At 39.7% G+C, this 24,119-nt stretch overlaps 3 protein-coding genes across 4 annotated transcripts; all 3 read left to right on the top strand.

The window, feature by feature from the left end:
• The first annotated feature begins 1,313 nt into the window (after positions 1-1,313).
• On the top strand, positions 1,314-11,595 carry LOC144536107 (protein FAM117A-like). Of its 2 annotated transcripts, XM_078279047.1 has the most exons (8): positions 1,314-1,986; positions 3,177-3,322; positions 4,004-4,099; positions 4,456-4,572; positions 5,455-5,583; positions 5,743-5,932; positions 9,080-9,251; positions 10,657-11,595. In XM_078279047.1, exons 1-8 carry the CDS (start codon positions 1,863-1,865, stop codon positions 10,946-10,948), a joined length of 1,266 nt encoding a protein of 421 aa, XP_078135173.1. In that variant the 5' UTR covers positions 1,314-1,862; the 3' UTR covers positions 10,949-11,595. The 2 variants fall into 2 exon arrangements, with proteins under 2 accessions (XP_078135173.1, XP_078135174.1); XM_078279048.1 differs by lacking the exon at positions 4,004-4,099.
• Positions 11,596-13,457: 1,862 nt separating this feature from the next.
• ndufa4b (NDUFA4 mitochondrial complex associated b) lies at positions 13,458-15,657 on the top strand. Its single transcript, XM_078279049.1, has 4 exons — positions 13,458-13,636; positions 14,849-14,937; positions 15,091-15,151; positions 15,349-15,657. Exons 1-4 carry the CDS (start codon positions 13,595-13,597, stop codon positions 15,403-15,405), a joined length of 249 nt encoding a protein of 82 aa, XP_078135175.1. The 5' UTR covers positions 13,458-13,594; the 3' UTR covers positions 15,406-15,657.
• A 1,523-nt stretch (positions 15,658-17,180) lies between these two features.
• On the top strand, positions 17,181-22,929 carry cenpt (centromere protein T). Its single transcript, XM_078279533.1, has 10 exons — positions 17,181-17,538; positions 18,310-18,430; positions 18,518-18,656; positions 18,743-18,836; positions 19,081-19,217; positions 19,685-19,739; positions 19,847-19,983; positions 20,574-21,935; positions 22,423-22,738; positions 22,839-22,929. The coding sequence occupies exons 1-9, from the start codon at positions 17,453-17,455 to the stop codon at positions 22,734-22,736; spliced, it is 2,445 nt and encodes an 814-aa protein (XP_078135659.1). The 5' UTR covers positions 17,181-17,452; the 3' UTR covers positions 22,737-22,738; positions 22,839-22,929.
• The last annotated feature ends 1,190 nt before the right edge of the window (positions 22,930-24,119 follow it).

Here is a 24,119-nt window from a genome sequence, read left to right as displayed (position 1 = left end):
ACACACACACACACAGCTGGGGTTATTTCAATAGGCCTCAGGATAGTATGATGAAATAATTAGCCTAACAATGAATGAATGGAGGTGATGATTAAACCATACCAGTGGTTTTGTATATTACAGCCCATCTATTACACATCACATATACTTTACTTCACAGCGCGCTAAACATGCTACAGTGTTTACATTTTTTTTAGAGTATTTTCCTACTGCTAGGTAACTAATGGTTTCCATTTATAATATATGATATGAAAATCTATTATTTAGCGAACTCCTGAAAAATTTGCTTTGGTTGTGTAATCCATCACAATGAACATCAAGTCTGCATGATTTTTTGTCAAATCACATTATTGGTATGAGATAATGCAGTGCATACTTTTCAAATCAATCTGTATTGATCAATATTGCATCACCTTGCATCTCTGCTACAAGTAAAAGTCCTGCATTCATAACCATTTTAAGTGCATACGTAATTACATTACAATATACTTAAAAAGCACCAAAAGTAAAAGTACTCATAATTCAGAATTAGTGATGCGTTCATGTTACATAACTATTAGTATCACTAATGTTGAAGCTGGTAAAGGTGTGGCTAATTTCAACTACTATATACTGTTGAGTAGCTAAATCCATAATAATACATTATAAATTATTAGTTGATTTATATTTTGTTTAATCTGAATCTGCAAAGTAACTAGTAACTAATGTCAAATAAATGTTGTGGAGTAATAATTACAATATTGGCTTCCAAAATGTAGTGGATTAGAAGTATTAAGTAGCATAAAATGGCAATACTCAAGTAAAGTGCAAGCAAGTACCTCAACATAAGTTTTTCATGCTGCATTAAAATAATGGAAATTAATGGTTACCTAGAAAAGTAAGAAAATACATTATAAAATCTCAAATTGAATGGCATGCATTTGAAAAAAGTCAGAATAAAATGTAAAGACTGATTTGTAGTTTAAAAAACAGTGTTATGGCGCTTTAAATACATGGCCTATCAAAGTACACTAATTGTAAACTAATGACGTTTTAAAAAGTAATCCATATATTTTCTGTGTCACGGTAAATAGCTGTAACTGTTAATTTACAGACTTAAAAAGTTTATATGTGGTATTTCAACACGAATTTGAGAATGTTATATTAATTATGACATATGAATTGTGGGCGGTGACAGCAAATTACATTGTCCAATGTTTGACGGATTGATGGCGGATTGTCCAATGGACTTGAAGTCGGTTGCTCTACCAACCAATCAAAAGTGAGATATAGAGCCGGTCCCCGCCCCCCATATAATTAAATCCACACCAGCGTGGCGGTGGAGATGTTTGGAGTTAGGACAAGAACGCAGAGAGGGAGAAAATCTGTGGTCACCTCGCAACTTTCTGGGCCACTAAAACACGCTCCAGCCCGAAAAACTATAATGAAATATACTTCCAGGTATTCTCAGAAGACGTAAGAGTTGACGTTAAAGTGACTTTTTGAAACTGGAGCTGCTTCCTTGTTCGACAACGGGGTGAAATATCTAAACATCCTCACAAAGAAACGTTGCTTGCTAGGCTGCTAACTCGCACACAAGCCAGAAAAAAAAAGTATGATCACCGCCGAAGACTTTATCACACGCTGTCAGTAACATCTAATCTGTCGAGCTAAGCGTTAGTGGTGGTTGTATTTATTTGGAAATGGTATCTATATTACTCGAAACTGACTTTTGTAACGGTTTTTAGTAGTCTTCATCACCAGTGGATGAAGAGTTGCAGCTGGTAACTTAGCCACGACCAGTGTTTCCACAGAGCGCCCCCAAATCTCCACCAGGCAGGGCATCCATTGAGCTAAGGAGTCCCAGATTTGTTTCTGGAAAGATGTCTGGCCGAAGTGGCGTTGGACATAACCGAGGAGCTACTTTGGGTCCACAACCCCTCAAGGCTACTGTTCCCTATCAGCTGGCCAGCAAGCCTCGACCAAATCGGAGAGATGGAAAGTCAGGTATGAACACCTGTCACACTATATGAATGATATATAGTTATGTCCCTGGGTGAATGTGTATAGGCTTAAGTATGATGCCATCAAAGAAAACGTAGATATTGTGGCCTTCAAAACTATTCATACTCCATAGTTTCAAACTGGAGACAGATGACCTAGCAAGTAAAGCCCCGTGATTATGAAACATCTGTAGCAGCATCCAGGGTTCCAAATTAACTTTTTCGTCCACCAGGCAAATGGCATGTGAATGATTACATTTTACCAGCCACTCGATAGATTACCATTGTTTTTTTTGGGCTGGTGAATGAAGCAAATCTAGCCACTTGCATATTTTTCAGTATTTGGCTAGTAGATGGTGCTAATTTTGAACCCTGGCAGCATCCATAAAACAATCAATGTCAACCAGGAGGTCAATGCATTATCTCTATCTGTAACACAACTTGCATAATAAAGTGTTCAACTTTTTTTTAAATACATTGTTAAAGGGTTGTATTGTATTCTTTTCTATGTAAATGTAACTGTGGTTATATTGAAGTGTTGATGGGTTTGCCTATCATGTTGTTGGAATTGAATAATAAAACAATAAAATAGACTTAATAAAAGATTATATATTAATACGGACAATACAACCTAGTAATTATTACTATATAGATATGATTATAGCTGCCATACATTTTTATTACCAATTAATTTGGCAATAACCTAATTTATTTTACTTTTTGGTCTATAAAATATCAGAAACTTTTGAAAAATGCCCATAGAAGTTCTCAGAGCCCAAGGTGACCGCTTCGTATTCTTCTACATGTCAGACAAACACAACTCTTCATATTTCAGAAGCAAAAGCTAGCAAGTTCTGGGCCTTTTTCCTAAAGAAATTACTCAATTGATTAACAAGTTATTAAAATGGTTGCCAGTGAATTCTCTGTCAATCTTTTGATCAAATAATGGACCTATAAATTCAGCTCTAGATGTTAATGGTGTCGTAAAGTAGGTCAAAGCTTACTTACTGTAACTACATGATGCTTTTTTTTTTTTTAGACTGATTTTAACATTTTGATATAGGGGTTGTTTACTTGAGCTTTAACATACTCAAAATTCACTAAACCTGCCACCAACTGATACAAATTTAAGAAACAACAGGATAATTGAATCTGTCGCTGCATGTCAAATAAAAAGGTTTCTCCTTTTGACAGCTGGGAAGCCCAAACCGCACCAGCTGAGCTCTGGCATGAGGCGGACGATGTCTCTAGATGCCATCATCGGGCCGTACCTGCAGGGACACTGGCCCAAAGAACCAGAGAGCCAGAGCAGCCTGTCTTGCAAGGACAAGTCCACCCAGGTCGGCTCCACATGAAGAATGTGTGAACATAATAATGCTGAAATGAATTGAATGCATAACTTTACCACAGATTGTTTCCATATTTTTAGAGTGTTTTTTTTTTGTTTTTTTTTAATGTCATTAATGACTTAATAGGTTGAGTCGTGTTCAAAGATTAGTTTGCCGTTTTAGAAGAGAAGGAAGTTGCTAGGAGACGGACGGAGGAAAGGAGGGAGTGTCCGGTGCTTTCGTAGTTATTACAGAGTGAGAACCACAGCCATGAGAACAGTCTCTCAAGTCAGCCGATGAGGCCGTTTTGGCTGCACCCATCCTCTCTGCTCTGTGTGCAGGCACTCGCCACTGTTCTTCGACTGCCCACATCCTCCCCCCCTTTTTGTTTTTCAGTTTCTCCTGCTCTTTCGCTCTTCGACAAGTGCGTGTGGGTGTGGATGGTGTGATGTGGCTGCAGATCAGCCTTTGAACATGAAAAGCTGTGCTAAGTGTGCAGCTTAAATATGTGTGAAGTCCTGATATGCTGTGGGACTTAAACGTAACGGTTTCCTTTTTATTTTAATATGATCACAGAGCAGCTTCAGGCTAAAGCTTTAATATATATGCTTAGTTATTAGTCAGGTGTGAACCTTTTTTTTTTTTTTTTTTTTAAAGAGAATTAGTTCTTATGGTTACTTTCTTCCTCCCCAGACCCCAGACTCATGGTCAGATAAATCCCAGAGCAGGAGAGGTAGCAGCAGCCACAAGCGATCGGCATCATGGGGCAGCTCTGAGCATCTGCGAGAGGTGATTCTCTCGCCTGTGTTACTCAATGTGTGTTTGCAAAAACCAGGTTTGGTAAACTGTAAGACGGCGAGCTCTTGAAAAAGGCCTGACTCAATTACTTTGACAGCGTTGAGCAACAGGAGACACAATTATCTCATCTGCAAGGAAACTTCCCTTTTTGACAGCTTTCAGGAGCTTCACTCAGATATTTTATCTGAAACGCCACAAAATCCGATTATCACCACTAAAATGTCAACATGCATCAGGTGGGACCGTGGTTGTAAAGTGGGTGACATTTGTAAGTTTTAAGGGCTTCCCCTGTGTGTGTGTTTGTGTGTGCAAGCTTATTGACTGACAATAACCTCTGTTCATTGCAGATCGCTAAACTAAAACAACAGCTGCAGCAGCGCAGCAAACCTGCAGTCTCGGGGGGGCATGACAAAGACCGCCGGCGTGGATATCCTCAGGGGAGCGGTAGCCTAGGATCTACTCGGGTACCATAGCATCATCACCACACAAACGCACTGCACTACTTACTGCATACATGCACATGTGTGCACACTTCTTACAGGCAAAGTTTGGTAACCCTTTACTTGAAAGTATCTACATAAGAGTGACATGACACTGTCATGAACACATGACACAGTCATGACACATGAACCCTAACCATAACTTGTCATGACAAAAACCAAATGACACTTACAAAAACAAGCGTTATGTCATAAATGTTTATGACTTGTGTCCTGTCACGCTTATGTAGATACCTTCAAGTAAAGTGTAACCCAAAGTTTTTTTTACAATTTTCCTCCATCAGTGCCTGACTCTAGACAAGTTTTACTGATCACCTCATCAAAGTGAACTAGACAGTGCAGCTCATCACAGGAAGGGAAATAAATAAATAAAACACTAAGCAACAGGAAGACAACTACATCACATCGCATCGCTTCTGCTTTTCAGAACGAAAGCCGTAGTTCTGCATTTCAGCACAGCTGGTCTGCACTGTCTGTGGTGCTACACTCCACTGGGTCGAGGTGGTTTCAGGCCAAATGTGGTGACGTGACAAACCAATGAGAGACATTACAAACCTGATTTGTACCTGAAAGTGTTTTTAATGAGGTCTTAAGACACAGTGATCTCTTTAGCACATATGGCTTTAATATTGAACTCATGATTAATGTGCTCAAGGGACTGCATAAGAGCGCAGAATTTTTTTTTTTTCACAATTAGTTCTTCCCTTACACAACAAGAGCAAGCCCTTCACAATAAGATCAAATAAGAAACTTTCCAGAGAACTGTAAAAAAGTGTCTGATCTGTTAAGTTGCCTCTCAAGAGTAATGCGGCCTACATTCCATTTAACTTGTTTTTGTCTCCTCAGACTCAGCCAATTCCCATCCCCCTTGCTCCCCTGTCTACATTGGTCCCTCGACTGCGCTGCAGTGTGGAGGGCCTCAACCAGGAGCTAGAAGGCATGTTCATCTGCCAGCCATCGCATCCTCAGCACAGGGTAACTGTCACCTATCCTCCACACAGCATCCACAGTGTGAAAAGATTCAGGATTTGTTTACCTATAATTAAAAGGAAGAATTTTTTTTTCACCTTAAAGGTTGCACGTGATATTATGGTGGTTGACATTATTTACACAGTTGTTTTCCTGTCTTGTCAGCTCCTTGAGGTTCCAGACGGTCACCGGGCTCCAGTCCCTCTGCAGAGCTGCAGCAGTGGATCTCAGAGTGACCCCGCCACCACACCCCTGACCTCATCTTCCTCCTCCTCCTCCTCACCCAGCTCCTCTCCCACAAACCTCTCCACCTCCCCACCCAACTCTGAAGACGCACCTGTGGATCTGCACCAAGGTTAGCTTTTTAGCAGTCTTGTATAAAGTACTTGAAAGCTATACTTGAGTAAAAGTACAAGTATCTTACCAGAAAATGACTTTGGTAGAAGTTAAAGTCACCTTTTTAGAATATTACTTGAGTAAAAGTCTTAAAGTATCTGATATTTACTGTACTTAAAGGAACACGGCGACTTATTGGACTTTAGCTTATTCACCGTAACCCCCAGAGTTGGATAAGTCCATACATACCCATGCCTGCAAACTAGTCGCTTTTTGGCGAAAATCGCCGTTTTGAATGGGGAAAATGTCATCCACGTGACGTTAGCCTACCGTTGGCTAGCAGCTGGTGTAAACACGTTTAAAATGCTGACAGCTAAAGTGTGTGTGTACAAATAACAAGCCATCTTCTGAGACACAGCCAGTCTTCTAACGGTCTATAAACTGGGAACTATATTCTCAGTTTCCCAGTTTATATACGGTTAGAAGATGGCTGTGTCTAATGTGACCTTGTTATTTGTACACTTCGTTACATTACAACACTGCTTTTTAGTATAATGTGTCCGTCCGCTGGTTCCACATTTCCTGGTGCTTTCAGTCACGCATGAATGTTCTCGTGTCATCAACTCAAAAAGTGTTACATATGCTAAATGATCTTAGACTTGTGTCCACACTGTTCATTTGGACTGTCCACTGTTTAGAAAGGTGCTTTATGATTGAATTGGAGGTCTGAGGAAATCATGTACCTTCAGTCATGTACCTGGAAATTCCTGTTTTAAGCCAAATGGCAATATATAACTAACTATAAAAAGTGTAAAATTACTAGAAAACTAAAGGGAAAGGAAGCTGCTGTGTGGCACGCTCAATCACGCAGGCAACATTTACAGATACCCGCAAACATACAGACTTGCATTCAACACGGGTTTGCCGATAAGCTCAACATCATTATACTATCACAATTAAATGGGAGATAATAAACTGTAGATGCTTTACCAAAATTATGTTTTGTTCATGTTATTTTGCTTTAGTTAAGCTAACTTCACTATCAGCAAAACACGGGTGACTTTTTTTCCCTGTGGAGACCAGTACTTGAATAGTGAAGTCTCTTCCTGAGCACACTTCATTCTCCCTTTTTTCAGATTCAGGAACTTTATTAATCCCATTGGGCTATCCATTCGCAGCTTTTCAGTCCATACAGTCAGTTCATATTAGTCTCGCTTTGCCAGACCCTCCTGCAAAGCGCGCTGAAGGAGGGTCTGGCTACTCCACATAGCATCGGGGGATGGGAGGAAAACGTGCTCTGGTTTCATGGCATTTCTTTAAACCAATCAGAATCGTCTTTTTCGGCGCTAAACTCTGCACAGAGCTGCTACAAAATAGTCGTGCGAGAGAAAATTCAGATTGGATAGATTTTCCGGCTAGCTGTCTCAATTTACACTGCAGAGATCTGAGGGGCAGTCAACAATAGTCCTCATTAATCCACCAAATTTAAAACTCCAACACAAAGAAAGCGGAAGGAAACGGAAAATACACGCATCCGGCGGAGCAATCCCAGAAGTGTAACGTCAAGAATATAGACAAGTTCCAACGAACACTCACCAAACAATAGTTAAAAATGTTAAAGATGTTAAAGGAAACTTATTAAAAAGGTATAGGACAGATAACAATAACTAAAAGCATTAAATAAAAGCAATACATGAGAAAATAAATAAAGGCAATATAAAACAAGTCCTATACCATCATTTAAGATGAGCATTGTTTGTGCATTTGTTTCTTTTTCACAAGTTGACATGAAGGGATAAATCAAAATGAAAGGTTACAACCTCTCTGATTCTTTTATGTGCTAATATTTGATTGTGAAGCAAAGCATTTAACACATTTAATATAGTTGGTGTGTATGGTACAGACTGCTAAACTATAAGGATTACATTTTCATTATCTTGTGATCCACTGACTGCAGTCACACTTTCTTACCAACTGAGAGGAGTAGAGATCTGAAAATATTAGTATTGACTGTAGTACATCGTTAAAATTGTAAAAGGTTTTATTATTACAGTGCAAATTTGTCATTTGTCGGTTCTTTTTGCCTCCGCACCGGCGACAGCAGGAGCCAAAAGCATTGTTTTTTCTTGTCTGTCTGTCCCATTCTTGGGAACTCGATGTCTCAGGTACGCCTTGAGGGAATTTTGTAAAATTTGGCTAAAATGCCCACTGGGACATTATTTAATGCCTAATAGAGAGATTGTGACCATATTTAACATTTGGTTGGATACTGAATTGGTGACACTAACCTTGAAACGGAGGTGATTGTATAGATGGTGTGTGTATTGGTGTTTAACAAGAAAAAAGCACAGCAGAACACAGCAAAGTAACCCACCCATAGACAAGGAAAAAACAATAACAATAGACTAACAATTAAGTAGCTAAATGGAAAAGAAAATATTGTAATGAAGTATGCATACATTATTTATACACACACACACACACACACACACACACACACAGGTGTTCTTGTTTAGACAAAAATGGTTGCCACATTTCGTCAAAGGTTACAGAGTTGGGAGAGACATTGTATCGTACTTTCTCCATATGTAGCAAGTTGGAGATCTCTGCTAGCCAAGTCTTAAAAGAGGGAACATCCTCACTTTTCCACAATATTAAAATATTCCGTTTGGCGATAATCATGCCATATTGAACAGTCTTACGATGTAGTTGGTGCAACATTTTTAGACGTCTTCACTACATATTAAATGAGTTTGGACCGACCATGGATGTAATCTGCAACTTGACTGGATGGTAGATGCATATAAACACAAGGCAGTAATTCTAGTTGCTTCTAAATTGATGGGAGTAATGTCTTAGCCATAGATTCATTTTTTTTCTATTCAAAACAATCTTAAACCTTTAGCCACTAATTGAACAGATCTAAAATCATTGATACTGGCGACAAATTGAAAATTCTTGTGCTCATAAACTCCAGTTTATTATATTAATACTAAAATGGATTTAGCCTCCGCAGGAGTTGAGCTAAACCAAAAGGAATTGTAACTAAGTGTCTCAATAAGTAACGTACACAAATTGCCTCAAATCTTGTTGTAAAAACTGTCCTCAGAAGTTTTGCGTTAAGAATCTTTGATTTGAGACTTATTTCTTCCCCTGCTGCTTTCAGGTTTGATAGACAGTGCAGAGATGTGCCTCCTGTCTCCGTTCCTGTCCCAGAATGAGGTTGACCTCTCCCTGCCTCTGCTGATGTCCTCCTCCCCAGGGCCCAATAAAAGTTGCTGCTTCCAGAGAGAGCCTCCAGAGGGCTGTGAAAAGGTCCGAGTCTGGGAGGAAACCAGGTACGTTTGTTCTGCATTTGAGCAGAATTGACAGACTCATGTTCGCTCTGAACCACACCTACAGAAGTCACCAGCTTGAAGGGGCTGTTAAAGCTACATTGTGTAAGAATTTCTCCCATCTAGCGGTGAAATTGTATATGACAACCAACTGAATATGACTTTCTAGCCCCTCCCATTCCGATCGCGTTTTAACTGCTACGGTGGCTGAAGCCGAAATTGGCTCTTAGTATCTCCATCGTTTACACGCAGCTGTTCTAGCCACTCCTCCAATATTAACTTTGGTCTTGTTGCTTTGCCTGTCGCGTTGTCGTTTGTAATTCTCTTTTTCGCTTCCCTGTCGAGTAATCGCCCCCTGGCATTCGTCACGGTGCGGGGTGCCACTGAGTGTAAAAGGGCGAAAGGCGGAGGTATGTCCCTCTTTGGCTAATGTATTTTAAAGATGAAGGCGCAACATGCCGGCCGTCATTCGAGCGACTTGCCCGTATGTATTCTGAATGATTCTGAATGTCAGATTCTACGCTTACGAGAATACTTTGATTAGTTGGTGGAAGTAATTACACATGAATGAGCACATATTTGTGAAAGAACGAAGTTTTTTTTGCTAAGAATCAACTCAAAAAAGTACACAATGTAGGTTTAAGAGTACTATACCGTTTTTTACGTGCATTATTACATTTCCAGACTTTTTTTTTTTTTAATCCCCCTACCGTTTTACATTGCATTACTACAGCATTTTCAGACTTTTTTTATTCCACCATTCCTCTTCCTTGTCTAAACCTGGCACCTACATTACCCACAATGAAAGTAGACAGCCATAGATTCAGGTTTGTTATGCTAGTAGGGGGGCGGGGGTCTTGTAAACTTTAGTCACTTGAGGCAAACCCTCCGGTGGAGATCCTCATACAGTCTATCTTCCCTTGATATCTACAATGTGCAGATATTTTGATGTTAAAAACTAAAACAACTTTCCTAAAGAAATTTTAGTAGGGTGTCGCCCCACCCTTACTGTTACGACACTGTCAATAATGCCTAAAGTACTGCCTGTTTTAAGTCCATTCATTGTTTTTACTCAACCTGTATATTGTCATGTGAAATTAGGGTGCAATAATTCTTGCTACAGTTGCAGTTAAGTACTCGCTGTCGTCATGATTTTATTTTTCCGTAGCTTGTAATGTCTCTTGAGTCTTAATAAGAATGAAGCCTGGCGATCTAGTGACTAGTGGGTTCTAATCATGACGAGTGACTACTTTTTAGTTTATTTGAAAGGGACAAGGAAGCCTGTGACGACAGTGACCGTCACACCAACAATGTCTGCCGTGTAACCAAACCTCATTTCTACCACTTACACTTTGAGGATTTAGTTTTGCCATTAGTTTCTTACAGCCCCTATCCTCTCATCTTGTAGCACCCCACGCCAACCCAAGCCAGCCCTCCTCTCCTCCTGCCCAGACCCCAACAAGGTGAACTTCACCCCCCATGGGGGCTCAGCCTTCTGCCCTGTCAGCCTCCTCAAGCCCCTGCTCCCCTCCATGGACCTGTTGTTCCGCAGCCTTGCCGTCTCTCCAGCAGGTAGTTGCTCTAGCCAGGGAACAAGCTCCTGCCAGGCAACGTCCTCTGGCAACCGGGCTGCTCCTCCAGATCCTCCCGCCACCACCGCCGTCATGGGAGAAGGCTCTGGGGAGGGCCTCGCTTTCTGATCACAGCTGCAGATCTTTTTCTGTGTGAATGCAAATATTTCAGTGGTCTGGGACAGATTCGTTGATGTTGCTTTGTTTTCAGAATGGACCATTTCTTTTCTATACAGGTATTAAAATAATCTTATGTTTGAAAAATAGTAATATTGAGGGGGGGAAAAAAAAGAATATCGTACACAATGCAATGGGTATGCTTTATGAGCTACTTGTTTTGGGTGTCTGGCCATTGTGATATTTCTAAATCAAGGCATTTCTGTCATTTCATAATCCAAAGATATATTTTTGGCCAAACACGACGGTGAGAGACGAGGCGGTCTTATTCTACTCTTAACTCGACCTGAAATGTGTTGAAATTTGTTGGATGACTGACCCGTTGACTTGCTTCACGATTTTCCCCAAAGAAGCCATGACACACTGGTTTTTAAACTCTCACTGCAGTGCGTCATCTCTGTCCAAAATGTTGTTAGGAGTCTGGGTCAAGGAAGAAAACCCCCTGTTGGATAAGTTTGCTTGTTTTTAAGTATACAAAGATATTTATCTGCAATTCTTTTCTTTTTCTTTTTTATCTAACTTGACCTTGCAGCTGTTGCTGGACACGACAAATCAGTTGGGTACTTTTTATTTACCTGATTTAAAAAGACAAAATGAAATCACATTTTGATCATTTTTGACTGAAGGGATTTTTCCCAGTTGTTGGATTTGGGTGGCATCAATACCTAAACGCTTTAGCTCATGCATTCCTGCTTTAAAATTGTACAGATGTTATTTTTGTTGTCTTGTTTACTTGCGAGAAAAAAAAGTAACTTGTGCATGTATTAATGGATAAAAAAAAACCCTGTTATTCCTTGATGTTCTAGATGTGCTTGATGGTATGTTTATAGTTTTGGGGTTTTACAGCCTAGTTGACTACCTAACCAGTTTTAGTGGTGTAGATTTGTCATCCTTTCTCTGAAGACGTTCTTCTTCTGCCAAGCTGACAAGTTGATGTTCAAATAGTTTTATTTCTGGTAGACATGTTTGCACAAATTGAACTGCTACTTTTGAGTCGCAATTCTTATTTTTATATTCACTTTTGTACTTTAAGACTAGTTATGTGTATTTTCTATATATATTTTTCAATTACCTGCAACATAAGCTAAAAAAAAAAAAAAAACTTGTTACTTTTAGTTTTTTTTCTGTCAGTATAATTGAGGCAGGTGTTACATGAGATACTGTATCTGGTGGATTTTTATGCACTTCCAGGAGAGGGTTTTTATGTGGAGGAAACATTTCTTCCATATGTTGGTCCTGGGTTTATTGTCTCTGACAGGAGGGGTGTGTGTGTGTGTGTGTGTGTGTGTGTGTGTGTGTGTGTGTGTGTGTGTGTGTGGAAAGTTAACTAGTCTGATTGACTAACTTCTAGTTTTAGTATCCTGGTGAAATACTGATGGATTGAAACATTGTCTTTTTCCAAATAAGCCTAAATTTCAATGTTTTATGAATCGTGTGGATGCTGGGGGCGTGCTGTTATCTCAGGTTCTGTGTTCTGTCCATATAAATATATGATTGATAACATGTTGTCTTTGTGATTTATTAAACTAGTCAAGTCATAACTCTTAAAGTCTGAATTTCCATTGACTGCAGAGAGGTGTAGTACCTGTAGTCTGATTTTTGGGTCCTCTGGAAATCTGAACATGGCCTGTTAACCTACTTTTCATTTTAAACAAATTCCACATGCAGCCACATTGCTGTTGGATCATGCAGATGTCCACTGTTTAAAAACATTTACTTACATGTGTCGTGACATTTTTAAGAGTTTTCTTCTCCTTTGTCCTGGATCAGATTTTTTTTCCCTTAGTCTTTTGTACATATCGTGCTGTCTGCGTACTTCTAAAACTGGGTAAAGTTCAACAGTTAATTAATCCAATCAATTACCTTATATACCTTGATAACTGATTAGTTAAATGAGTCATTGTTTGAGTCATTTTTCAAGCAACCATTTGCTGGCTCCATCATCTTAAATGTCATCATTTGATTTGGAAACAAACTTTCAATTACTGGCATTTTATAGACAAATTGATAAATTGTTTAAGGAAATCGTAAATAATTGTCAATTGAGTTAGCTTCTCTCCTTGCAGGGCAGATTGGTACAGTCCTTGCATCTTTTGTCTTTTACACATTTTACAGTGCTTTTCAGTTGTTTGAAAAAGCAAAGCCCTCCTTGAGTGGGGGAAAAGGGGAAAACCTTCAACTTTTAAAATGAATCATGTTTGTCCTGATGGAGCTAAAATGTCTTGCTTGTAAATAGCGCCTGAGCAGTTATCATCTTTCCCTAATGGATCAGATTGCATTTTGTCAGTTTTGTTTTATAGTCTGTGCCAGAAAACTAAAGTCAGGTTCTTTTTTCACGAGCTCATTTCTGGTGTATGTTGAAGATGTTAACATAGACGGAGTGTTTTTTGCACTTGCTGTCCCATGCATGATATACATAGTCACACATGGTAGACATATAGGCTCATACAGCTGTTGCATTGTGGGACAGTAGAGGTGTCGTACAGTTCAGTGTACATTCAGATTCAGCCCTCAGGAAACCACGAGCTCCTCCGCAGTAGTGCGCATTTCTACCCGCAGATATTCGCTTTAACGGACTCTGTCGGTGGATTGTCCGACATGTTGGGGGTCGTCGCCAAGCAGCTCAAGAGCCACCCAGCTGTGAGTCTGAACTCTATTTCTTTATAACCTGTAAAGGACCCGGTGACATTGAAGACGCCAGTAAGGACGCGATGGTGTGGTTATGCGCGCACTCGTTTCCCAGAAATCTCACCTTAGGCCTATGTGATGTGATTATAAATGTATTTAGTTGTGCAGCTTTTCTCAATTAAAGCAACGTCTGTGAAATGTTTGTATTTGCAGTATGCGGCAGGTTCATTTAATATAACGTTATGTCTATGACTGCCTCGACAGTTTAGCCGCAGATGTGGATAGAAAAGAACGATAAAGGCAATTTAACGCCAATGATTTCAGGCTATAGTCCACCGTTATCTTCTTTTCTCAACAATATATTCCTGTTATTATCCTTCCACCTGTAACGTTAGAGGTGTACTATATTTTTTGCTGTGCCGCCTCATGATTGATTGAAGATTATTTATTGATTGATATGATTATTTTTTTTCTCTAAAAATGAAACCAACTGCTCCGATCAGGCATTCACGCAGGGGGAGCCAGAATTGTAATTGTTTATAAAGTGCGAAATCTCGTCTGTGATAGGACAAACCTCTCCATGTACACATGCAGCCATATGTGTGGGTCGCTGCAGCACGTAAGCTACACTTACTGTATTTGGACTTCATACCAGCGTGACTCTGACTCATGAGCAATGCACTGTACAATGTATCCAAGGACGACGGGGTGAAACAGTTTGCTTTACGGCAGCGCCCATAATAATAAACCAATGGGTAGAAATGTCCTCTAAACAGTGTAAGCTTTCCATTAAATATGTCGGTGTTTAAATTATCCATTATTGTCATTGGGGGGGAAAGTCATGAGGTAGGCCTAGATATGAAAAGTGAAATCTTATGTTATATTTCATAAGCTGTACACTAGCGTCTCACATGTGTAATTGTGCTGCTGGGATGGAATAAAAGTGTAAAACAGGGGTTGGGACCCCAACAAGAAAACCAGACAAATCTTAGAGCTCAAGAGATGATAACCAGGATAGAAATATGATTCACTAAAGTATTCTTATCCTATTTTAGACTTTCCTCTATAACTGGTTATGTTTTACCTCTGAAATGATTTAATTAAAACAAAAGAAGTCCTTTGTTTAGAATACAGTAGTAATTCATTGTTGTTGGCTAGTTTCACAAATGAAGTTATAATTGAAATCTGCACTGCGATTCATTTCTCTTGTTCTTTGCCCACTAGCTCATCCCACTCTTCATCTTCATCGGTGGCGGGGCAACCATGAGCATGATGTACTTGGGCCGTCTGGCTCTGAAAAACCCTGATGTCTCGTAAGTCTCTATCACATCTGAGAAAGTATAAACTTACATAGTGTTTTCTTCGGCATTCAGTTGGCTTTTTATTAAACCTTATAGTGTGTGTTTTTAAGGGTTATGACTGCTGATAAACTCACATTAAAGAGTTTTGTTATTTTATGTCCTCAGATGGGATCGCAAGAACAACCCCGAGCCCTGGAACAACCTGCAGCCCCAACAACAGTACAAAGTATGAGCCTTAATGTACATTTTGCCTTAATAACTTCTTCGCTTCTGATGCATGTTAATCACTTACTGTCATTTGTATATACCTCTTTATATGGCTGCTTGGTTAGATTTAAACCGCAAGCCATTTCTGTTATCTTGCCTCAAAGTCCATATTGCCTCCCTCATACTGATTGTCCACATTTGTTCATGCATTTCCAGCTCTTCACAGTTAACATGGACTACTCCAAGCTGAAGAAGGACAGGCCTGATTTCTAAGTCGCTGTATCTTCGCACCTATGTCTCTGACATTGTCGTCAGTGGGATGAGCCTTTGCACTCTTTGCCAAATACAAAACAAACCCATGACACTGAATGAAGCACTCTTCAGTCAGATCATTTCCAGTGTGAAGGAGGAAAGGGATCATTCACTTATCAATGATTGTTTGAATGAAGCAGGCAACCACCTGTTTCACTAATTGAAGAATTTATTTTTGACTTTGTGTTAATTATTAAAACTATTTAAATCACGTCTCACTTTCATGTTCATTTTTGTGCACAGTTTAAGTCCACAGTAGCTTTGACAAAAGCCTAAACGCACACTAGAAATAACAGCTTCAGGGTTTCATAAGCAGAGTAGGTTTTTGGTGGTATGCTATATTGAGACCATTATTATAGGATCAGGTAGCATGAAAGGTGTCACGTGATGTTGATGCGAAGGTAAACAGTGTACGTAAAGCATTTGACCTAATGAGCTCCTAAATCAGGGGAAGTCCAGTTATTTCCTGTCACGCATTGAGGTTTTGCAGTCTTTGGAGAATACATCTAGCCTGGCTCAGCCCTCCTACGTACTTCCGCTCAATTTTCATTTCCCTTCAGTACAAATGAAATGTACGAGAGTCTGCACCAGGCTAGAATACATCCACAGTGGACAGCAGTGCCTGAGAACGGCAGCTGCTTTGATTTCATCAAATTATTATAGTCCATGTCAGTGACACTACAGCAGGTCAGGAGAGGTGACCACCACTGATGTTTTATTAATCAACATTGGCCACATTAGGAAAAATCCCTCATTACCACTCTTGTCAGATCTGTTTTTCACCTTTTCTGTAATTGTATTAAATTAATTTTGTTTTCCAAATTGTAACACCAAGATCTGACACTACAACTTTTGATATACTGACAAGGATCTACATTGTTTTTAAGGAGATAAGTTTATATTTAATATAGAGAGTTTAGACAGCCTAGATTTAAAACAAGTTTAAGTAACCTAGTCAACAGTTTAAAAAAAAATCTTCTTTAGTCTTTATGAAAAAGGTTGTATCATTGGTTTGTTGACAAATCTAACCTATTTGCTCAGTATAAATTTGGCATTTTCTTTTAAGTATAACACGACATGTGCATTATCTTGTTCTCCCATAATGTCCTTACTATATGGTAATTATTCTTTAATTATACACCCCATCTCTTAAGAGATGTCTAATTTCAACAATTTCCTCTCCCTAATAACTAACCTTTTAGTTCATCAGAACATAGTATGTTTTCTTACTGCTTGACAGTTTTGGCTTTATTCCATCCATCCTGCCTGTTTTGAAATCTACCAGCGGGTATTGCTTTTTTGTGGCCAGCAGAGTGTGCCGTTACAGCAACAAATGGAAAACATATTCTGGTGAGAAATACAGTTATCCTGCAGGGACATTATGCTACTTTGAGTGGACAAGGGGACTGATTTAAAAACAACGTTTTTACACAAGTCAAATAAAAAAAATATAGCCAATTTAAAATATATGTTGGATATTCTCTACAAAACACTGAAATCCGTGTTCACTAGATTCTTCAGTTGGTGGCGATAACGCTCTGGTTGGTGGCAAACCGCCATTTAGCTTAAATAGAAGAAGAAGATATAGCGATTAGAGAACAGCAGAGGGCAGCAATACGCCATAGATGCGTCTAGTCTGCCGGAAACAAAAAGAAGAAGAAGAAGCCGACGAAGAAGAAGAAGAAGAAGAAGAAGAAGAAGAAGAAGGTCGCCTTCTCGCGATATTCCGCTTAAAAATAACGCGGGATAGTGAAGGGAACGAATCCGTTGTAATCACAACCGTGGTTGAAAGAGATGACATTAGACAGTCAACAGAGGGTAACACATGTTCCACTAGATACACCTTGTAATAAATGACATTGTCCTCAGCGCAGCTCTGTTTGTTGGACTCGTCCGATATATATATATATAAAAGTAGCAACTTAACACGGTTAACGCGTCTGTTTACCGTTGGCAAACGTTTGTTAGCCAACAGCAGCTAACCAGCTGACTGTAGCTCGTTAACTAAATGGATCCTACGGAGGACTTGTCTGCTCGGGTCCTGCTGAAACATATTCTCAGCACCGAGACACCCAGGACTCCCATCACCCGCAGGTACTTCAACAGCATCTTGACCTTTTATTATTTTTCTGGGAAAGAACTAACGAAGTAAAACTATTGGTGCATCAAGCTTTAGCTAAATAACTAAAGCTAGCTAAGGTAACGGTAACGTTAATGCTACCCTTAACGTTATATATCCTAGATCTGGCATGGTAAGCTTTAATTTGGTTGCTTGTGCTGAACGTATGCTAAGCTTGAATTAAACTAAGAGTAAAACTATTTCTACACTAACGTCTTAAGTTTACACCTGACACATTTTCCAATAGTCCAATATAATCCTATAACTTTGTATCCACTATTTTATTTTTATTTTTTAAGAAATATGTTGATATTGTTATGTTGATTTTCAAGAAATAGAGTAAAGAAAGGAGAGGGAGAAAAAAAAGAAAAGAAAAAAACCCTAACAAAGAACACATAACATACAGAACACAGCACATCTTGGATTACAACAATATTCCATGGTCATAGTTAGGATGGGTACTATAAACAAAAACCTCTAAAAGTAGTGAAGATAAATTAATTTGACATATACAAAATCACCTACTCATTTGCACAGTGAGGTTTTATACAATAGCCAATGTCTAAGAGCTCACATTTTTAAGGTAATTCAGTATCGGTTCCCATGTTTTATCAAACTTGTCTCCTATCTTCATTATAAAATCTCAATCTTTCCAGATGTAAAGTGTTTGACAATTCTCCCAGCTACAAATTATATGAAAGCACTTGTATCCAGTATTTTACTAATTTATGAGCTCTTGTCTTAAGTGCCTCCAAAACGCAGAGTAGCAGCGTGACCAGAAGCAGCAACAGACTGAGCAGGAAAGATGCTGGTGCCCAAACCCCACAGGACATCCTAAGACGCAGCCTGAGACATAAAATACGAGAGGTGAGTCCGGCAAGCAAAGTGAATGCTGATGATTAACATGCTTATTATTCTCTTAAAGTTGACCTACTGTATCTACCTTCTTTCCAGAGTATAACCAGGCAATCCCTGCCCGCTACTAAAAGGAGGACTGCCTCAGTCGTGCTCAGAAAGTTGCCTTCCTCAACCTCAATGCTGTTTGATGATGGAGACACACCGCGGCACATACTCAAGAACATCCTGCTGACAGGTATGTGCATGGGCCTGTCTTTATTAACACATAACGTTGCAGCTGTTTGTTGTCCTTTAACCCATGTCATTTTTCATATGATTCAGAGCCTGTGAAGTCCCCTGTGGTTCATGAAAAAGCTGCGTCAGAAGAGCCACAGCCATCTTCAGCCGCCTCCAGCATCACAAGGAAGCGTCCTAGGTGAGTTGTGTGTGTAACAGAAATTCCATGTTTCTGACATTTGGGATGTCTATCCAACAGTATGATAAGTTGCACTGATGTTAGTTGTGAGGAATCAAATTTTGATGTCATTGCTGGGCCATAACAACACTCCCCCCCCACCCCTCCCCACTTGCAGTTTCTTCAGCAATATAGACCGTGTGTATGCAACTGGCTAAATTATGTTGTGTAATGTATAACAGCTTAATATTTGGTTGACTTTCAGTTCAGAGCTTTCAGGGTTGGACTTGCCTGATTTAACTATTGGCAACATAGAGAGTACTGCAAAGGCACTGAGCAGGAAGAGACCACGTCGGAGCCTTAATGTAACAGCTTTTGAAAAGCGTCTTAAAGATGGAGAAGGTAAGTGTAAAGTATTGATAGGCTTAAATGTTTGAATCGGATTTTGTAAGATTCTAATGATGTTTTTTATTGTGAATTGATACATTTGGGCAGAACACACACACACACACACACACACACACACACACACAGTCAGACAGAGGACTGATAACCCGTGCAATACTGTGACTGTGCAATACTGTAGATACAACTGTTTAGTATTTATTCTCTTTACTTATATTTACTTTTTGTTTATCTTTAGAGTCTTTTTGTACTTTTTTGCACTATCCCTTGCTGCTGTAACATTGTGAATTTCCCTGTTGTGGGATTAAGGATTTTGAATCTTTAATTTACATTAGATTTGGAGTGTTGTCATTATACTCCTGCTACAAGACTGGGAGGATGGTGTTGGATGTTGTAGAAACCTATGAGCTGTATCAGTGAGCATTATGTTTTATTGACTCGCTGATGAATGCTTGTGCTTACAGATGTTGAGGGAAATGAAGAATCGATAGGTGACCATTCATCACTTTCTTTGTCGAGGTAAAAAAACTACAATGTTCTGTTTCATTTTACATGGAAAAATCTCGCTGTTTACAGTGTTAATGAGTGAAAATATGACTGTGTGGTCTGTCCAATCTGCTTTGCAGTTCCACTTCTCTGAGTTTAAAAACCCCCTTTGTGGATGTTCGGACTGAGAAAAAGGGCTTGCAGAGAAGAGTTTCTAATCGTCGAAAAATCTCAGAAGAAGAATTTGGTGCTGCTGTAAATAAAAGGCAGATGGAAGGTAATTATAATGATTAAAATATTCTTCCTAACCTACCAAAAAAAGTCATTTTGTTCCATGTGTGATCATATCTATAACAAGTCAATGAGAGAACTGATTATTCATTTTATTAGTTAACTTTTTATTAACCATTTAAACTGTAAATCGTCAAAAAGAATGAAAAATGCCCACTAGTAGTACCCAGATGATAGTTGTTTTTTTTTCTTTCTAACATTTCTCACTGAGACTCATCAGCAGCCATACAATTGTTTTTAATTAATTGTTTTTTTCAATTTCTTTTTGCACTTGATTCATTTTAATCGGTTAATTGACTGATAGCTTTAACATTAGGGCTTTTTAATCTAAAATTGTCCCCCTTCGATGTATTCTGACCCGTTATAAAGTATATTTAAATTTACATTTTATATTCCATCCCAGCTACACGAGCAAGCAGGTGGAAGGAAGCAGATATAGCTGTTACTTTTTGGAAGGGAGGAGCAAATAGTGTAGCATGTATGAAAATAATGGAGTTATCTGCAACTGCTGCCCTCAGTGTCATCATGCTGATGGTTTTTCTTTTGTGGTTTTCTCTCTCCCTTCCTGTCACCTAGGAGTGAGCAGCTTTGTGCAATTGGAACGGGGTCTTAGTGAGACCGCCTTATCTGAGGGCTTCACTTTGGGCCAAAGCAAACTTGGTGAACTTGATATCACAGCCGATATCCTCCACTGTGACACGGCTCTCTACGCCCGGCCTGATGCCATGACCTCCAGCTTTTCCTTTGTTGCAACTCAGGACAAACCAACAGTGATGGCGTCTCAGTTTCAGAGACAGATGGAGCAGATGGAGGCAGAGCAGAGCAAGCTGGGGAAAGAGAAGTCAGCGTATGCATTTCCAACTGAAGAGGGGGCTGAACCTCAGAATGAAAAATGTTTTTCTCAGTCTGAGGAAGATGCGGATGCAGCTGAATTTCAAAAGGAGAAAGAGAAGAGTACAGCTGATGGTCATCTTGAAGATGCTTCCACGTCTGAGGAAGAGGAATGTATAGCTGAATCCCAGACAAGTGTAAGCAATGATACAGCCGAGCCTGAGGAAGAGGAAAACAGAGTGGAAGGTGCAGCTGATTCTCACACTGAAGAGGATGCTGCAACCAGGTCTCAGTCCGAGGAAGAGGAGCCTGCAACAGACTCTCAAACTGAAGAAGAAGGTGCATGTGACTCTCACACTGAAGAGGGACAATGTGGAGTTGATTACCAACCTGAAGAGGATGTTACAGCCAGGTCTCAGTCTGAGGAAGAGGACATCGCACCAGACTCTCAAACCAAAGAAGAAGGTGGTGCAGGGGACTCCCAAATTGAAAAAGAAATTGCTGTTGATCTGCAGTGTGAGGAGGATGTTGCAGCCAGGTCTCAGTCTGAGGAAGAGGAGGATGTTGCAGCCGGGTCTCAGTCTGAGGAAGAGGAGGATGTTGCAGCCGGGTCTCAGTCTGAGGAAGAGGAGGATGTTGCAGCCGGGTCTCAGTCTGAGGAAGAGGAGGATGTTGCAGCCGGGTCTCAGTCTGAGGAAGAGGAGGATGTTGCAGCCGGGTCTCAGTCTGAGGAAGAGGAGGATGTTGCAGTCGGGTCTCAGTCTGAGGAAGAGGAGGGTGCACCAGACTGTCAAACTGAAGAAGAAGGTGCTGTTGAGCTGCATTCTGAGGAGGATGTTACAGCCAGGTCTCAGTCTGAGGAAGAGGGGGATGTTGCAGAACACCAAAGTGATCAAGAGGATCCTGCAGCCAATTCTCAATCTAAAGAGGAGGGTGATTTGGCTGATTCTCAACCTGAAGACGAGCATGATGAGAAGCCATGGGAGGAAGATGGTGAGCAGGCATCAGAACAGCAGGAACAGGACTTGGAACACATCAGTCAAAGGGCTAGGCGCTCTGAGGGTAGACTCATTCTGTCTGTCAAAGAAGCTGGTGAAGATTTGGCAGGTAAGGACATCAAAACATACAAATCTCTGTGTGGGTTTAAGGGCTGCAACTAACAACTATTTTTATTATTAATAAAGCTGTCAAAAGAGAGAAGCAGCAGGCCCTTAAATTTGAAAAGCTGGATCTGCTTTGTCGTTTTGACTTAATAAACAATAAATAATTTTTCAGAAATGGTTGGCATTGGCAATTACATTTCTGTGGATCAACTAACTGATTAATTCAGTACTAGTATGAATAATACTAATTCTTTTATTGGCTATACTACATTGTCCTTGTAGTGTGAAACAAAGACACAAACTAAGCCATTCTTGCAATACTGATGTTCATCTTAATATTGAGGTTTAGAATATCATGCCTGGTTGATAATAAATATGTTGGACTGAATGATAGTTACAAGTTAGAACCATTGCTATATTTCCCAGCTCTAAATAAACTGACATGTATGTCAAGGTATTTTGAAGTTCTAAGTGTGGTTGTTTGCATGTAGGATGGTCTGATGGCAAGTCCAAAGCACACAGCAGCCTGGAAATGGAAAGCCGTGAGAGCTTTGGGATCCCTGACTTGGCCGAGTCCTCAACCCAAGGACCGAAAGATGCTTGTTATACAGAAGCTGAGCCTGATGCTGATAAAGAGAACTCCTTTAATCTTCCGGAGAGGACACATGATATTGAAGAAAGTAGGCACCGGAGTGACCATTCACCTGAAGAAGCTGCTCAACAGGAGGAAGAGTGGGAGGAGGAGGAGGAGGAGGAGGAGGAGGAAGAAGAAGAAGAAGAAGAAAGAAGAAGAAGAAGAGAGTGATGGTGTGTGGGTGGGGGGTGGGGGGGTGGTGTGTGTGTGTGTGTGTATATAAAAAAAATGAGAATAAGAGAAAAACACGTTTTTGTTTTCTAAAATCTTCAGAGATCTCCAGCAAGACTCCAGCATTTGTCAGACAGAAAAGGAACTTTTTTCAGCCCGATCCTCAGGCCTCACCTTCTGTCTTTAAGAATATTCAAGCCAGGTTAGTTGCATTTTCTGAAGCATCTAGTCCATTTTTTATTTAATTGTTTCACATTTATAACACTACATATATAATGGAGCCAGGCTGATAAAACATTGTCCACCTGGAATGTCAGACGTATAGTTAAAAAAAAAATGTTATTAACTTATGTTACTGACAAGTTCTTCTAATATCTTTTACGCCAGCAGTAGTACAGGTGAAGCTTTTTCTGCACCTAAACCAAAGCAGGTGAGACAGAGGAGGAAAGGGCCAGCTAAAAAAGAAGCAAGCCTTCCTAAGAGCTACCTAATGGGCGTGTTCAAGCACTTTGCCAAAACAAATGTCTCTGCAGACGTGTACCCTGTACTACAAGACATGTAAGTAACTATGACTGGAGGGTTTTGAGTGCAACAAGTGGGTTCCCTTGGCTAAGGTTTTTTTTTTTTTCTTTTTTTTTTTTCTCTCCACTGTAATATGATGATGATTTCTACCTGTGCTGGGTACACTTGCAGCATTGTAATTCACTCTCTTTAACAGAATGGATAAATACTTTGACCGGCTGGCAGTGGACTTGGAGACATATGCTGTTCATGCAAAGAGAAAAACCATTGAGGTTGAAGATGCTGAGCTGCTGTTGAAAAGGTAGGTGTGTTGTGTGCTTCAATGAGTTTTAAGGCGGCATATATGATGACTTGTGATTAATCAAAACGTTTTTAATGTGACAAGACATTATTAAGACATTTGTTGTTGTTTTTTTTGTAAAAAAACAAACAAAAACAAAGACTGACATAAACATAAATGCTTGTTAACTGGATGACTGCAGCATTTAAAAAAAGTCATAACATTCATTCATATATTATTTCCTTCAGACACTTGTCATTTACAGTGCTGCTCATGAATATTGGAACCCCTGCTACAGTTGACTAAAAAGAGGAATAAAAAAAAAAAAATTATCTTTTGGAAATTGATCTTAATGCCTTAACTGAAAAAATTAGGAAAAATCCAACCTTTGAGAACACCAATTTTCTTTGTGAATGAATAATGTATCGTAAATAAATAAATGTTCTTTCTTAAAATACGGAGCATAAGTAAGTACACCTCTATGTTAAATTCCCATAGAGGCAGGCAGATTTTTCTTTTTAAAGGCCAGTTATTTCATGGATCCAGGATACTATGATCCTGATAAAGTTCCCTTGGCCTTT

Source organism: Sander vitreus, chromosome 21, assembly GCF_031162955.1.
Source record: "Sander vitreus isolate 19-12246 chromosome 21, sanVit1, whole genome shotgun sequence".
Classification (NCBI taxonomy): Eukaryota; Metazoa; Chordata; class Actinopteri; order Perciformes; family Percidae; genus Sander; species Sander vitreus.
Note: the sequence above shows the minus strand (reverse complement) of the source record. Positions and strands in the feature narration are given on the sequence as shown.